This window comes from Alexandromys fortis, unplaced genomic scaffold (assembly GCF_014885135.2).
Source record: "Alexandromys fortis isolate MF-2015 unplaced genomic scaffold, M_Fortis_MF-2015_v1.1 scaffold_20, whole genome shotgun sequence".
NCBI classification, from domain to species: Eukaryota; Metazoa; Chordata; class Mammalia; order Rodentia; family Cricetidae; genus Alexandromys; species Alexandromys fortis.
Window position 1 is genome coordinate 3,155,917 of NW_026067903.1, and position 17,741 is coordinate 3,173,657.

At 48.1% G+C, this 17,741-nt stretch overlaps 1 protein-coding gene across 1 annotated transcript in view; it reads left to right on the top strand.

Annotated features, from left to right (window-relative positions):
- Positions 1–17,741, top strand: part of Rfx8 (regulatory factor X8) — a 53,194-nt gene that overhangs the window by 17,494 nt on the left and 17,959 nt on the right. The window contains exons 5-8 of the mRNA XM_050134756.1: positions 7,772–7,835; positions 10,968–11,078; positions 12,350–12,427; positions 16,077–16,190. Coding sequence (XP_049990713.1) covers positions 7,772–7,835; positions 10,968–11,078; positions 12,350–12,427; positions 16,077–16,190 — 367 coding nt within the window. The remainder of the gene's footprint in view (positions 1–7,771; positions 7,836–10,967; positions 11,079–12,349; positions 12,428–16,076; positions 16,191–17,741) is intronic.

Below are 17,741 nucleotides of genomic sequence, written 5' to 3' on the forward strand. Positions count from 1 at the left end.
ACACACACACACACACACACACATGTATGGGTTCCATCCTTCCCAGCACATAGACTGACTTGTACACAAACACGGGTACGGGTTCCATCTTTCCCGTCACACAGACATGCACACATACAAAAATATAAACATACACACACAACACACATACACACACACACGTTTCATCTCTCCCAGTACACAGATATAGACGTGTTAGGCATGTACTACACACATACAGACACACGAACACAAACATACACACACAAGTTTCATACCTCTCAGCACACAGACATACAGACACACATACAACACACACATACAACACACACATACACACATGCATTACATTCATCCCAACACACACACACACACACACACACACACACGGGACTTTTCCAGCTAAAGGCCTTTGAAAGTGTCTAAGCCGTCCTTCAAATGCCGAGCCTTTGTACTTCCATTCCTTTGTTCTGCTGCCAGTTGGTGAGCTCAAGGGACTGCCTTGGGGTAGCAGCCTGAGCCTGTGGAATGTGGCTGTGGATCCGTCCACAGCTGGATCCATGTACCAGCAACGCAGGACAGGCAGAGCACTACTCTTCCCGCCTCCCCCCACCCCTTGGGGAAAGCAAGCTCAGCAGAAGGTAGCTGCAGCCTAGCAATTGTGGCCACCACCACCTGACGGTGCCAGGTCACAGCAGCTCTGCCAAAGGGTCCCCTGGCCCAGTAACGCCCTCTTCTCCTTCCATTTAGGCAGCCAGTGTACAAGAAGGGGCTAAGATGTAAACAGAGCCTTTAGGGCCAGGACCCCCCAGCGAGACCGCTGATGAGTCTCCCCACTAATGAGGTGTCCAAGTTGCAACCAGCTTTTTGGCCCTGTCCACCCTATGCTTTCAGGGCTGGTTAGGACTTGTTAAGGTTAAACATATACATTACCCGGTTGTGTTCTAGCAGCTCGAAGAAACAAAGAAAGAAAAGAATCTTGTGTATGAAGAATCATGCCCCTGGATGACACTCTGGCTCGCAAAGACTTTGGAAGCAGGGTTCAGCCCCACGCTCCCCTGACGTCCTCAGGAACTTATCATTTGATCCAAGGAACCCCCCCCCCGCCATCTCTGCCAAGAGCCACCCTCTGCAATGCCTGATGTTATTTGCCATCTCCCTGTGAAACTTGACCGCCCCCTCCCAGCACACGCACCCAGGGGCTGATGTTTGCATCAGGAAGGCAAATGTGGATAACTTATACTTTCAACACTTACAGAGGCTTCCCCACAGGTCGTCATTTTGCAATTAAGTTGTTCATTAAATCTAATGGGTCAGGAGACAGTTAAATTGTTGAGTAGCAACCTCCCTCCATGAAGAAAATGACTAAGCTATGGCGCTCAGCTTGCCAGAGTAGTTTTTCCAGTAGCATAATTCCTGTACATTTTTAGTTTCGAAACACTTTTTCTATGGGTTTTGTGTGTCTCTCTGTGCATGTGTGAGTGTGTGTGTCTCTGTGTCTGCTGGAAGGAATGAAACCATTGTATGTGTGTGTGTTTGTGTGTCTGTGTGTGTGTGTGTGCTGGGAGAGATGGAACCATTGTGTGTGTGTCTGTCTATCTGTCCTTCTGTGTGTGCTGGGAGAGATGGAACCAGTGTGTGTGTGTATGTGTTTGCATGTCTACGTGTGCACATGTGTGTTTGTATGTGTACATGTGTCTGTCTGTCTGTCTATCTCTGTGTTTTGGGAAGGATGGAACCAGTGTGAATGTGTGTGTGTATGCGTGTCTGTGTGTATGCACGCACGCGTGCTTGCATGTGTGCCTGTCTGTCTGTCTGTCTGTGTTTCGGTCTGTGTGTCCGTGTGCTGGGAGAGATGGAACCCTGTGCCCCGTGCATGGTAAGTAAGGTCTCTACAACTCAGCTCTATCCACAGCCCCTATTGTTATCACCTTGTCTGGCACAAGTGTGCCCTAAAAGATTAGGATGATAAGTAATCGCTCTGAACTCGGATCAGAGCCTCCTCCTCCGAATTCTCCTCCTCCTGCCCCATCTATAAACCGGGACGACAGTTCTTAGCTTCTACCTCTGCAGGGTGGCCTGAGTGTTAGGGTGAATGAAGCCCAGCACCAGATAAGTGGTTGGTGTGTTTCTGCGATGCCTGTAATTATAATGTAATCAAACTGTACAAATTTTGCAATTGTGACGTCATGGCGTGTTTCTATCTGAATCTATGTTTACGGTTTTAACTTACTTCCAAAGCTATCCGTGAAGAGTGTCTTTCAATCAAAACCCAAATAATTATGTCACCCATGGTGAGAGAGCACTGCAGGCAGACCCACGGTGGCTGAGAGGCCGTTCTTCTGCCCGGGCGCTCATGCTAGGCCAGCATGAGCTGAGCATTGGATTTTACTGCATTTATAGTCTCTTACCGTTGTAATTGCTTCAAGTTGTTTTCCCTGCCGTTCGAGCGATGTGCGAGAGAGATTGGGGTGTCAGAGTGATGTAATGGAAGTCTGGGTTAATGACAGTGATGTCAAAGCCCAAGAATGCAGAGACAAACCAGAGGTGGAGCTAGCGCCACACTTGAAAGACTTGTGGGGATATTTATTTATCTATTTGTTTAAGATTAGCCGTGTGTCCTGGAAGTGTGTCTTGGTCTCTTCAGTGCCAAATGATTGGGAAAACTGATTAAAGTAATGTGATTTTCATACTACATAAGGCACGCTGGGTGTTTGCTGGTTCCCAAAGAAACAAGGGTTCCTTGGGTTTTCTCCAAGGGGGGCTCAGAAGAATCTGACTATAGGTGAACCTGGAAAGGAGGTCTGAGTTCACGTGTTACCAAATATTTAGAGGCTCTGGGCCTTCAATAGGACTTAGAGTCATCTGGCCCCACGCCATTCCTGTCCAGGACCTCCAGAGCCCACGAGTCTTGCTGAAGGAATCGTAGCCATCAGGGGCTACAGCAGGATGCCACCTCCTTCCTCCCTGGTCTTCTGTCTTCCCCTGCTCTAACTGCCCTTGCCCTTGCCCAGTGTTTATTAAATCTTAATAGCCTAGGTAGGACATAGCAGCTGAAGGGTAGTAGCCCACAAGGGCCACACGTCCTCATGGGACCGGCTAACACAGGGCCACTCCTGTGTCATTGGCTTGCTCTTGGTTCTGCTTTAGTGATTGGAAACTGCAAAGGCTTTAGACGCCCAGAGGGGGACCTGAAGCCCGTCCAGCTCTGAATATTGTGTGTGGCTTCACTAGGGCCATAGTTCGGCAATGACTCTGCTTTGACTCAGAGCCTAATAAATGTCCCCATGGTCTGATTCAGAACCGCTATGGGGAAATAACGCAGGAGCCAGTGCGCCCAAAGATACAATGCACCCTTGTTGCTGGCACCCTGGACAGACCCGCTTCGACCCTGTTCTCACTGTGGCTGCTCCTGGGTGGCAGGGGACCCCAGGGTAGGACAAGTGGAACTCAGGTTTACCACAGTCTTACTTCCTAGTTCAGTTTTCCAGGTTCAAGCCCAGCAAGTGTCTGCAGTTCTCTCTAGGTCCAATCCACCAGGTCCTCACTGCACCAACACTTTTGACTGAGAACTCCAGGCTCCCACGCCAGGCCTTAAGGCTAGACCCAACAGAGGTTCTCTGTTCATCGGCCTTGTGTTCCAACTGTATTGTTGCCTCCAGTTTGCGTCCTAACTCGTGCTGATTTCTTTTTTTTTAATTTAAATTAGCATATACTTGTTATTCAAAAATAATGTTTTTTAGAACATTTCCACACATGGTTGTGATGTATTTTGATCATATTTACCCCCTCATTACTCTCTCTTGATTCCCTTCCTCCTCGCCGGGTTCCCTTCCTTTCTCTCCCGAAACATCTCCCCCTCTGCTTTGATGTATGTTTTATTTAATCTACAGTAGACTTACAGAGATCATCTCAGGCCCTTGTGCATGCCTGTCGCATGCTTTAGGCTGATCTGCAAGCCCGATCCCATGGCTTCTGTGCATCTTTGCTTGCACGAGGCTCTAAAACAGTGGTTCTCCACCTCTGGGTCACGATCTCTTTGATGGGGTCAAATGACCCTTTCACAGGGGTCACCAAAGGCCATCAGAAAACACAGGTATTTGCTTGACGATTCATAACCATAGCAAAATAACAGTTACAAAGTAACAACAAAAATAATGTTGTGGTTGGGTGGGGTCACCACAACCAACGTGAGGAACGGTATTAAAGGGTCACAGCATCAGGGAGGTTGAGAACCAGTGCTCTAATAAGAGGTGATTTTGAAGGAAAACTGGTTTGAGCTCGCCAAACCTATTTGTTGCCCCAGGTGTTGAGCATCGTCATCCCAAACAAGATTGAAACAGCCCCGTTGGTTCTCGCTGACTGACAAGATTTTGTTTGGATGGTCCCCTCACTCTGTGAGGCTGAAACTTTTTCTCTTGTTATTTGAAATAACTCTTGTTATTTCAATGCACAGAATATCCTCATTAACACTAAAGGATAACTCAGCTCCCGTAGTGAGACTAGCCACACACAGGTCCCGTATTCTCTCAAGCGGCCCCCTTGGTCTTCCAGTTAGCCTTGAGTTGAACCCATATCTAACACCAATCACCTAGCAGGAATCTGGGAGTTTTGTGTAAAAGCTGGAAATACTTGAGGGCCTGACTCAGCCCTAAAGAGCGGTGATAGTTGCCCCAAGGCTGTGAGTCAGCAGGGGGAGAGGGGTGAAAGAGGGGGGGACGTGTCCCATCATTGTTCCCTTCATCTGACCCAGATCTGCTAGCTGCCACTTTCTTGTGTCTGAATATCGTAAGGGATGCCTGGTGACGCTCACTCTCACCATCAAAAGGGCTTAATAAGTATTATCCAAGTGTCTTGTATAAGTTTCAGTCAAATGAGGCCAATTGCAAAGGCAGCTCATGTAAGCTCATCTAGCTACCAGTGAACATGTTTATGAACCACTGAATTCGCAGAGGCATAGGACTATTCCGACGTACATCATAACACCTCACATGTCTGCTGCCATGATTCTCTCGACATTTTTCCATTTTGTTTTCTTCCTCAATAGATTAGCCTCTGACATAACAGATGTGTGTCTCAAACACAGCTATGCCTGACAGCCAGCAAAATGCCTGCCATGTGGTAGACACTTAACATGTGCCTGTCTTGTGGTAGACATAAGACACGTCCTTGATGACCGAGTCACGTGGTAGACACTTAACAAGTCCATGATGACTGAATGAGATACAGATCGATGGATAGTTAAGTGACGGATGGTGAATAGGTGGATGGATGGACAGCTGAACAGATGGATGGATAGACAAACAGATGGGTTAGATGGTCACTAGCAGGAAGGATGGCTGGATGGGTAAATGGATCTAATATTCATATAGTGGTCTTGTATTTATTTTTACATAGGAAAGATACTAGGAATCCTATATTGACACAATGTAGAATTGTAGAGAAATTGCATTACCTCCTACTTTGTTGGACAAAAAGCCTAGGGATTCGGTGTGATGTCCCAGCACTTGAGAGGTATAGGTAGATGGATCTCTATGAGTGTGAAGCAAGTTTGGTCTACAAAGAGAGTTCCAAGCCAGCCAGAGCTACAGAATGAGACCCTGTCTCCAAAAGGAAAAAGCTTTAATGATGATTCTTAATACATCTTTAAATGCTGACAACCATGATTTTCTGTTTTTTTTTTTTTTTCTGATGTTGGGTGAATTTTCACTTCAAATGTTTCTTCTGTCTTGTTTTACTCTAGGGATTAATTCACAGTTCATGAATTGCTAGTTTCTTGGTTTTAATTGAGATAATGTTCTAGAATCTATATGGATTGGTTGTGTTTTTGTTGTTGTTGTTGCCGTGGCTAAGTACCCGGCAAAATGGCAAAACAAGCGAGGCTTTGTTTTGGCTTGCAGTTCAGACTGACACATTCCCTCACTGAGAGCAAGGCACAGCGTACTTGTCTTTAGTGCTGACCAGGAAGCAAAGAGTGGGGACTGCCAAATTCTCAGCTGACTTTCTGCCTTCCCCCTCTTTATTCAGTCCAAGACCCATCCCAGGAGACAATGCTGCCACATTCATGGTGGGTCTCCCCTTCTCCGTCAGTGACTCTGGAAACACATTCATAGCTTTATTCAAACACGTGCCTCCTTAATGGCCCAGGTGCTCCCCAAACCAATCAGGTTGACAATCCAAGTTCTCCCTCCCAAGCCCACCCTCTTCAACTTGATACCCAAGCATAGCACCCTTGGCCCCATAGGCTCATGGATGTCTCATAATGCAAAATGTATTCATTCCAACTTCAACAGCCTCCAGAATCTCCATAGTTTCAGCTGTTCAAAGTTTATATTTTTTTGAAGACCTCAAGGCAATCTCTTAATTGTGAGCCCTTATAAAATAAAAGGCAATTTACAACATAACCACAGACACACACACACAGACACACACACACACACACACAAATTCTATCTCCATATATAGCTACATTAGAGGCTAACACTCCAATATATGAAGTGGGGTGGCGTGCACACAGCTCATGTTGTGTCCACACTACATGCCAAAAACAGAATTCCTAAAACACATTTTCTAGCATCTGCGAGCCACCTTAGAGGCACAGTTCCTCCATCGATATTTCTGGGTTGAATGGAACCTATATCCCATGAGCCATTTGGAATGCCCAGAGTCAAATGGATGTTTTGATAACAGTTCTTGAAAAGGATGAAGCATGTGGCTTTCTGAAGGACGTGTATCCAGCCTCTCAATCTGCCCACCACTCGGGGGACAGAGTACTGTGTAGAAACATTATCAGATACACATCAAATGCCCTGCCCAGGGATGACTCAGACAGAAGGGCAAAATGGCACCATAACACAACCTTTAGAAGAAAGCACCTGGGGTTTTTGGGAGGCCGAGCAGGGATGGAGTCTTCTGATGCAATGAACGCCATTGCTGGCCCACTCCCTCAGTGCCCACCTGACGATTGTTCCCCACTTTGAGGGGAGGGGAGAGAGCCTAGCACTCTGAGGCAAAGAGAACAGTGATGACTGAGGTGGTGGACAAAGCTACCCAATCACGCCTGCCACTCAGCTCAGCCTTAGCCCCCAGGGCAGATAGGGAGGAAGATGCTCTCTCTCTCTCTCTCTCTCTCTCTCTCTCTCTCTCTCTCTCTCTCTCTCTCTCNCTCTCTCTCTCTCTCTCTCCCCCCCTCTTTCACACCCAGAGAAGACACATTTCCTGGTGCAAGCAGGAGGCCCTGCACCTGTCTGTCTTACGCCTATAATTAAAGGGAAAACATACCACAGCACTCAACAGGACTAAATCTATTCTCTACTGTGTATATTTCTTAAACACAGCAGCCCATTGAGCGTAGCACAATGAAGCTGAGAGTCTACTATCAACCCCCAGTTCCCTTGTTCTATGACTTCCTGTCACCTCCGTCATGTGGCATTACCATATCTGGGTTGCTAATGTAAAACACCCGAATCAGAAGCAGTAAAGATCCCCTTTTCACCATGGTTTTTTCTTCTCCCACAGGAGTGAGTTGTATTCTTGATGGTATCATAACCTTACTTCTGGAGGGAATACATTTTTTTTTTTAAAAATTAAAACGCAAGGTTGTCCCAGATACAGAAATATATTTTTAAAAAAAATCTCAAGCACGTGGCAATCACCTTGGAGGACAAGTTTTTGATAAAGAGTTATATCTTAAGCAAACAAGCTTGCTGCAGGAGAAATTCCTTCCTCCCATTCAGCATTCAGCGAGCAGCTTCTTAGTCATGCGATTTCTCTGTTGTCTGTTCTTCCACAGTGGTGATGCTGTCGCCTTTGGAAAATCTACTGATTTTAACACCGTTATTAAGCAGGAAGAAATAGTGAGTATAACGTAAAATAGATGTGGTTAATAGACCCCCTTAAATTTGAGAGTTACAACTGTTTTTGTGTGTGGTGTCCTGGACAATCCTTGATCTACCACCCACTGGTCTCGCTGCTGAGTGACCAGCATACATTACACTCACCTAGGACAGACCTAGCCCCTGTCCCGAAGGACCACACTGCCCAGCCGCTGTCACTGTTGAGCTGCATTTCTTGAGGCGTAACTCTAAAGGCTGCAAAGGTGGCCAGCGATAAATTGGCTGCAGTGCGCCGCTGTGGTTTTCCTTCAACTCTTAGAATCAGGACATCGGAACGATTCATAGCTAATCTGTGACCCTGGAGTTGAGCTTTGCTTTCGTTGGCCGAGACCTCACGACAGTACGCTGATCACGTCTTAGCTCGGTTTGCTAAAGCAAACTACTCTGAACTGAGCGGTTTAAACTTTGGCTCACACTCTGGGAAGTTTCATGAACTTCCCAGGAGCTCACAGCTGCCAATGGCTCCTTAGCTGGGCGTAGGGTCTTGTGAGCTCCTCTGCACCCATGCTGGACTTGGGTAGCTTCAGCTTGTGTGGAGTTATTCAGCTCAGTGCAGCTACCGTGAGCTGGTGGGTGCACAGCACCCCTCCCCCGCCTAGGGCTCTTCCGATCTTTCCCCACCCTGAGCCTCACAGCAGATGGAGGTGATAGAGAAAGAAGTCCAGTCTAGGGCTGAGAATCCTTCAGTGTCCTGTACATCCTAGCGTGACTTCTGGGTGGTGGCAGGACAGTGAAATAGAGAACTTCAGTGGCTTCAGAATTGAAAGAAGAAGGAAGGAAGGGAGGGGGAAAGGGAAGGAGGGAGAAAGAAAGGAAAAGAAAAGAGAAAGTCTTCCTAGAGATTCCGGAGTGGCTCAGTGAGTGGGAGCGCTTGATGAGGATCTGATATCGGATCCCAAGCACCCAGAGAAACAGCCAGGCACAGCTGCACATGCCTATAAACCCAGCATTGAGGAGCAGAGACAGGTGGATCCGGTTGGCTCAGCGGCCAGCAAGCCTAGACAAAACATCAGGCATCCAGTCCAACGGCAATAGAGGTAGGTGCCGGGCAACCTGCTCCGGCCTCTGCCTGGGAGCACACGTGTGTGCACACCCACACACCTGCCTGACCTCAACCCGAGTGTGCCAGAAAGGCGGTGGAAATGCTAGATTTCTGGCCTCCTCTGAATCACCCCCTGGGGACTAGGAATATGTACCCCTATCACAAAGGTGTAGTTTCAGGACCACACTTTGAGAAACATGACTTTGGGAACAGCAGCAGCAGCAGCCAGAGAGCCACTATATCCAGGTCCGTCTGGACTCTGAGGTAGATGGCGGGTGGAAGTGGGGTTCTCATTGTGAGAAGCTGCCCAGAGCTGAAACTGTGAGTTCTCTGGGTCATCTCTAAGAGAAGCGCTGATGGACAGGCCCTTCCTGATGGTCAGTCTCCTCACTATCCCCCACAGACCAGAGAGCAGGGTACAGCGGACTGGGGCATGGGCAGCATCTGTAGAAACAAACCTTGAGCGACACCACTATACACTCCTGCAGTGCGTGTGTGTGTGTGTGTGTGTGTGTATGTATGTGTGTGTGTGTGTGTGTGTGTGTAGACACTGATGTCCCCACTGCTTTCCAAGAGTCTGCAGAAAGGGTGTTGGTGCAGCGTGCTGGAAACCCTGAACTCACAGTATGCATTTCCTGAAGTTCAGGGTCACCTGCTTTTCCCAGATGCTACCAGTTCAGGAGCACTGGCTGTTGGGTGGTCCCTCCAACTCCCCAGTCCTCAGTGTGATACTCGGTAGTAACAAAGGGTGTCACAGACAAGGAGCAATGCCCCCTGGGCTGTGGCTGTTGTGTGTGGCACCTGTAGGCTGATGACTGAGCACAACCCTCACCTGAGGAAGAGTGCCCAGGAGTTGGAAGGTTCTGCTGACCCTCAGGAGCCTGATAGACAACAACATACCCAGACCCCAGAGACCAGCAAGCGATTGAATTCGGCATGCCCATGTAGGAACTGAGGGAACCAGGGGTAGGATGCGAAACCTTGACCCAGAAGCTGCCCGAATTCCAAGGCCAGAACTGAGCATATCCTTAAGATGGAGAGGAGATGAAAAGCCTCCAGTCTGTGTGGTTGGCTTTGCATCAAAGTTCAATTAGTGGAATTCATTTCAGCTGATTCTATTATAGGGAAAGCTTTCAAAAATCCCAAAGATGTCACACTAAGTAAAATTGGTGTCATTTGGCCAGGAGCAGTTCCAGCCCTGCTCAAGATGGTCAGCAGTCTGAGGAGGCCTCTTCCCTTCTAGCCTGAAATTTGTTATTCAAAAGTGAAGCCTGTGACGGTCATCTTCCGGTCAGCCCAGGATTTCTGAAACAACTCTCTTCACAGCTCGGACTCCGGTTTATTTCAAGGAGCAACATTCTACAGACGACGGTTCTAGAAATACCTAGTGACATTAGGCTGCTCATAGCTGATGTTTTTATTGATCATGACTATTCAGCTCCTGACTGTAACACAGGACCCTCTTCCCCCCCCCCCCCCAAGAATGATCCATTTGGGCAATGTATTTGTGGTGGTTTGACAGACAATGGCCCCCAAAGGGAGCAGCGCTATTAGGAGGTGTGTCCTTGTAGGAGGAAGTGTGTCACTGTGAGGGTGGGCTTTGAGGTCTCCTATGCTCAAGCTATGCCCAGCAGTGCCGTTCACTTCCTGTTGCCTTTGGATCAAGTGGTAAAGTTCTCCAGCACCACGTCCGCCTGTACACTGCCACACTCCTAGCCGTCACGCTCCTGCCACGATGATAGTGGGCTAAACCTTTGAACTGTAAACTCAATCAAACGTTTTCCTTTGTAAGAGTTGCCGAGGTCATGGCGTCTCTTCACAGCAACAGAAACTCTAAGACAGTGTTAAAGCCTAAACCCCTCCCTTTGTGGCCGTGTTGCTGACGGTACTGCAGGAATCACTGTCACTGTACTATGAGGGGAAGCTGCAGACACAGTAGCACGTCTAAGACTGTGAGACAGAGTGACTTATACCTGTGACTGTGACTTAGTCTATGTGCCAGGGAACTCCTTTTGTTTTGAAGAACTAATCATGGTATAAATGACTTGCAGTGCAAAAATCACTCGCCAATAAAGAAGGAAAAGATGGGATCACCCATGTCTCACTTCAGAAGATGTCCGTTTTGGGAGCAAGAGTTGGCAAACAAGTACTCCTGTAAGCTGGTAGGTTTGTGTCCTGAGGGACATTCGCCTTTTAGTCTGTGTGGGTTTTACTTCAGGGCCTGTGAGGTGGTCATCACCTGGGATACCGCCCCCTTCCTCTCAGACCTGTGAGGACCAACCTTCCTCTTGGGCCTGAAAACTGAGGTCTGGCCCTCAGAGCAGGTGCAAGGCTCCCTGGGACTGATGCTGTTCATTTTCTCAAGTGAGGTCTCCTGCATGGAAGGAGGGGGCCAGAACAAGGAGGCAGAGAACAGGATTCTCTAGAATCTGGAGCTGGGAAATAATACAGGGTGCTAGTGTTTAGGAAGAAAGGTGTCAAACATTGGTGGCCTTTGGAAAAATGGTTCAATCAATAACGTAAGTGCCCGCTATGCAAGCATGGGGACCCAGGTTCAGATCCCAGCAGCCTTGACACCGGCAGATGCCCAGGTCTGCAATCCCAGTGCTGGGGTGGCTGAAGACAGGAGAATCACGGGAACTCTTAGCCAGCTAGTCTAGCCAATCAGTGGCCCAGGGTCAGTGGTAACCTGTCTCAAAGAACAAGGCAAAAGTGATGGAGTGGGATTCCCAATGACCTCCATGGACCTATATAAACATGCACAGGTACACACACACACACACACACACACACACACACACACACACACCACACCATTAACACCAACACCAGCAAAAGCAAAAAGAGGGAGTCAGGTCAGTGAGATGGCTCAGCAGAGAGAAGCAAGCCTGACAAACTGGATTCAATTCCTAGGACTCACACAGTGAAAGGAGAGAACCAATTCCTCTGACTTCACACATGTGCTGTGGCATGCATGTTCCCATTTACACCCACACACATGAATATGGCCTCACACATGTGTTGTGGCATGCACGCTCCCACATGCATGAATAAATAAATATAAAAATTCTTTAAAAAAAATAAAGGTGGAATTAAAGGTAGATGAAGACATTGGAAGTCAGCCTCTGGCCTTTACACACACAATGTGCACCTACATATACAACACATACTACACACACCCCCAAAAGTTACAGCGATATAACCAGCCCTGCAAGGTGCGTTCCCACAAGGAAACTAGAGCCCATGAGGTGTCAGTCTGTCACTTGTGCTGACTCCCTGCAAACAAAGAGCACAGGCAGGGGTGAAAAGTCCGGCCACAGTCATGTCAGAACGGTGACAGGGGTGGCCTCAGAGAGCCGATTCCACGGGCTCTCTCAGGATGACTGCTCGCGAAGTGGCCTGACAGATGAGCTGACATCCAGCGCTTTCCTAGGTGGTCTTCCTTGCTGACGAGTACTGCAGCTACTGTCAAGACATTTTACAGAATGTGAGGAACCAAGAGCTGGACAAGGTAGGCTTTTTGTCTATAAAATGCAAGCACTTGTGATTGGTGGTCAACCACTTAACTTGATCAGATCCCTCCAGGGATACCCGGAGCTATCCCACTGCATCAAACAACTCATCACGCAACCGTCTGGTCATTGGTGAGGTCTGGGAAGTGGTCTATTCTCAGCACAAACATTTGGAAATTCTTCAAAGTTCTAATACAAGTATCATCACTCTCGAAGAACAGATTCAGCTGAGCCCGAATAAAGTATGGGGTGGTAATAGCTACCTTTCCCCCCCAGTAATGCCCAAGCCATTTTATCAACACATGTCAAAAGAAACTGGACTTTAGGGATTGTGGATTTAGCTAGCTCAGTGGTAGAGAGCTTGGCTAGCACAAGACCCTGGGTTCAGTCTTCAGCCTGAAAAAGAAAAAAAAGAGGAAGAAAGAAGAAAAAGGACTTTGAGGCAGGTAATCTGGCATAAGCATTGTAGATTTTTATTCTAGAACTGACTGTGTGGCACTCGGTGATACATCACCTACCTATAGTATAAAGCTACCTGTAGTATAAAGTATAAATGGGGCCTCCCCATTACAGAAGGAGGGGCATAGAATGGGCTGTGGAAAACACAAAATTGTTTTGGTTTTTCAAGACAGGGTTTCTCTGTGTAACCCTGACTGTCCTAGAACTCACTCTGTAGACCAGACTGGCCTTAAACCCACAGAAATCTGCCTGTCTTTGCCTCCCAAGTGCTGGGCTTTAAAAAAATTAATTTTTGAATTACAGTTTATTTATTCTATGTGTGGACATGACACATGTGTCAAGTCAGGAGACGACTTTCAGGCGTTAGCTCCATCCTTCCACCATGTGGGGCAGGGGTGGAACTCAAGAAACCATGCTTGGCAGCATGTACTTGGCCATTTGCCTGCCTGGATCTTACTTTTCTAAGCATGAGATAAAAATCCAGGGAAACAAGGGCCCACTCCAACGAAAGTTTCCCCCAATGCTTTTCAGACCTAAGCATTTCAGCTTTGAGTGGCAGGCCACTCAGCATGCACACACGGGCAACGGAGCCAGTGTAAGTGTGACAGTGAGGGAGAACCAGCGGGCCCCTCTTCTGCCTCTCACAGCTTCCTCCACTCTCTCAGCAGAGAATTGCTTAAATCATGTCCTGTGACTGGCTCCATCTCTGTGACTCGGAAGGCATTTTCCCCAAAGCTTGAGAAATGCCTGATTTGGTAATGAAAGCAACAGTGTTACGCAATAAGTCTGATGGGCCCTAGAGCTGTTCATTGGTCACCTTTTCCTGCCGGTGTTAACCGGCTACTGTGAACTGCAGCAAAATACCAGAGACAAACTTACAACGAAGGGGCATTTCTTTTCACTTGTAGTTTGGGAAATTTCGGTCCATGTTTGATTGGCCTCATCACTTTGCATCTCTGAGGAGGCAAAACATGTGAAGGCAGGGAGTAAGCCTCAGAACAGAGTATTCCCCCTGGTGAGACCCTATGAGAAAGAGGAAGAGAGCAAGGTGTCACAGTCCTCTTAAAGGCCACACCCCCAGTGGCTGGGACACTGCCTCCTGGGCCTAACCTCCTAAGAGCGTTACCAGCCAAGGACCAAGCCTTTAACCTATAGGCCATTGGGAGATAGTTCACATCAAACTATAACAGTTAATGTAACAAAATACCCGGGGAAAGCTCCTTTATAAAGGATAAGAAAAAAAAAAAACTCATAGTTTTAAAGGTTCAAGGTCTTAAGGACTTGGTCTGATGACAGCGTTCTTGCTGACAGCTCAGCGCAATACAGCAGATCGTCTGTCTGTGTGTGTGTGTGTGTCTGTGTGCACGCGCGCATGCGGGCACCTGGATTTCTCCTCTTCTTATTAAACCATGAGCATCCAGTCATCAGGCCTCTTCCCTAATGACCTTCTATAATCCAAGTCAGTTCCCTAAAGGCCCTGTCTCTAAACACTGGTATCTCCATCCTCCATAATAGCATTAAACCTCTGCATAAGTTCAGAGGAGGACAAACCGTAGCAGGCTGCATGTTAGAATGTTCTGGGTGCTCAGAAAGGAGGAGCAGAAGCTGGAAGGACTCCCAAAGCAGGCCACCATGCTGCTTCCAATACCAGCAGGAAAAGCAGAGGCTGAGCAGTCAAAGCCTAGGGACAGAAGGGCATCCAGATGGAGCCTATGTTGTGGGCAGAGGCAGCAAGATGTTCCCCAATGGGACATGATGATGAAAGACTCCAAACCTAAAGGAGATGGTGGCGGAGGTTGGACTAGCAAAGTTTCTGCCTGCCCCTCCCCCTAAAGTTCCAACCCAGTGGGAAAATAAGGAAGGCCACCATTTTGGATGTGTCTGGACAGGAGTTTCATCACGGTCAATGAGAGAAGGGACCCAGTTCAGCCTTGGTCAGTAACAGATATCAGGGAGAGGGGGACACACTGGAGAAACACTTGTGAATGTTGCTCACCAGTGAGCAGGAGCAGGGACCTTGGAGCAAGAGTCACCAACCAGGCTATAAGTAGATGGAGACACACACCCCGCCCTCCAGCACAGCATTTTCCTGACTCTTTGGGGAAGTCTCCTGTCAATAGGATCCCAAGTCCAAGTCCTCACTGCGTCTCTCACTTCCTTGACAGCCTATACTGGGACTCGCTTCCTGCCCCGGGGTCCTTGGAGGGCTTTGCCCTGCCTCGGGATGTCTCCGCCTGAAGAGCACTCATTGCTTTCGTAGGGACCAAGTCCAGTTGCCAGCAGGAGCAGGGTGGCTCACAGCCACCTGTAACTCCTGCTCTCCAGGAGATCCGACGCCTCTGACGCTGCAGGCTCACACACACACAGAGACGCATGGTCACATACACACACTTAATAACAAACCTTCGAAAGTGGCAGTCTTCATTGGCTGGCAGCTGCCAATCTAGTTTTTTTTTTTTTTTTTAATGGAAATGGGCGGATAAAACAGGAAAAGAAGGAAACTGACAATTTGCCCCTCAACATGCTGTCCTCTTGATTTCCGAGACGCTCCCATGACTTCACAGTTGGTGCTGAGGGGGAGGCCCGAGGTGCAAGGCTGTTACTTTTCTTTTTGAGCTGGAAAATGAACAAAGGGATTAGTCAAGTCAGTCAGTGAACTTTTATTCTCAACCCTTGATTGGGCCCCAGTGGCCCAACCTACGTCTTATGATCAACTGGAGCCCCCTGGTGGTCAGAAACAGCATTCCATCTAGGAAGCACCCTGAAGGAAACAGGTTTCCTGATGTGAGACCAAGGCAGGGCAGGCCGGCTTTGATGGCTGAAGAGTAGCTTCTGCTGGAGAGATAGTGGCTCAGTGGTTAAGAGCACTGGCTACTCTTCCAGAGAACCCACGTTCAATTCCCAACAACCACATGGTCGCTCTCAACTGTCTGTAACTCCAGCTGCAGGGGATCTGATGCCTTCACACAGAAACGCACGCAGGCAAAACACCAGTGCACACGAAACAGAAAGAATAGTCTCCAAACACGGCTATGGCTGGTGAGGCTGATAGCACAGCTTCGTGTGCCCTGGTATGAAGCCCGTGCCAGGCATTCAGGGCCTCTGACAGCCTGCGGGGTCACTGACTACATGGGGGTGGGGCCCACAAGGCACAGCTTGAGTTTCTGATGGTGCCTTCTATCACATTAGGTGGAGGAATTAATCACATCCTTCTGGAAATCTCTGCAGCAAGACACCGTCATGCTCATGTCGCTGCCTGACATGCGCCAGCTCTTTGGATGCTATGACATGCAGCTGTTTAAGGTGGGCAGACCCTTGGTTCTCCTGCGCATCCCTTCCAGAGACAGATGCCAGTGGTTGAGTTAGAGCAGCACCCTCAATATGCACCAGCCCAGGACAGCACACCCCAGTACACACACTGGCCCAGGACAGCACACCAGTACACACACTTGATATGGGAGTGATTTCCCTGAAACTGTATTCTTTTAAACACTGCCTGGACCATTAGTTTCGGCCTCTTATTGGCTAGCTCTTACACACACTGGCCCAGGACAGCATACCCCAGCACACACAGCGGCCCAGGATAGCACACCCCAGTACACACAGTGGCCCAGGACAGCACACCCCAGTACACACAGTGGCCCAGGACAGCACACTCCCAGTATACACACCAGCCCAGGACAGCACACCCCAGTATACACACCAGCCCAGGACAGCACACCCAAGTATATCTACCAGACCAGGACAGCACACCCCAGTACACACACTGGCCCAGGACAGCACACCCCAGTACAAACACCAGCCCAGTGCATGATGGACCAGGGCCTTTTGCTTTTTTAACTTTCCTCATACAAAGAAAACAAGGACCCATAATTCCGAATTTAGCCAGTTTCCATCTCTGGACATATCAAAAAAGATGTTCTATTTATTATTATCTTGTTTGCTTGCTTGTTTGTTTCTTGGATACAGAATCCTCCTATGCAGTCAAAGCTGACTTTGAACTCACAATCCTCCTGCCTCAGTCTAGGGTCCTGGGATTATAGATGTTCCCAGGCCAGTCTTTTAAAAGGGCATTTTTCCAGGGCAGTCACAGGGGAGATGACTCAGAGGTTAAGAGCACTGACTGCTCTTCCAAGGGACCCAGGATTGGTTCCCAGCACCCACATGGCAGCTCACAACCTTCTGTAACCCCAGTTCCAGGGGATCCAAAGCCTCTTCTAGCCTCATCGGGCACTGCACACATGTAGTGCACAGATGTGCCTTCAGGGAAACACTTGTGCACATAAAAAAAATAAAATAAAATTTCAGGGAAGAAAAGATGTTTTTGAATGCAGAGCCATGGTTGGTTACTCGTGGTTGTGGGGTTTGCCTTGCTCTGTAGCTCCGGTCTCTGGAGCAGTCCCTGGGTTTTGAAGGTCAGACAGGCATTGTTTCTGTGGTGATCTTGTCTTGCTCATCACAAATCTCACCTTTCAGGTTTTCCAGATCTGGAGCTTCTAGCTCTCCACCACAGAAGGAGAATGAAAAAAGCCGACTCTGTCCTTAAACGTGTAGATTTTGACCCTCCTGGTAGTAACCAGAGTGCTGGCTGCTTTGTTGTTTGATCTGGTTTGGCTCTGGGTTTTTGTTTGCTTTAGTTGAATCAGGGGCTAGAGTGGATCTCAGTGGCTAGTATTTGCCTAGTATGCACAATCCATCCGCAGGATCAGAAAGAAAGAAAAAAGATTCCAGTATCAAAATTTGGAAATTCAGATTCCAGTTCTGGCACACGAGGGTACCAGGATGCCCTGTACAAAAAAAAAAAAAAAAAAAAAAAAAAAAAAAAAAAAAAAAAAAAAAAAAAAAAAAAAAAAA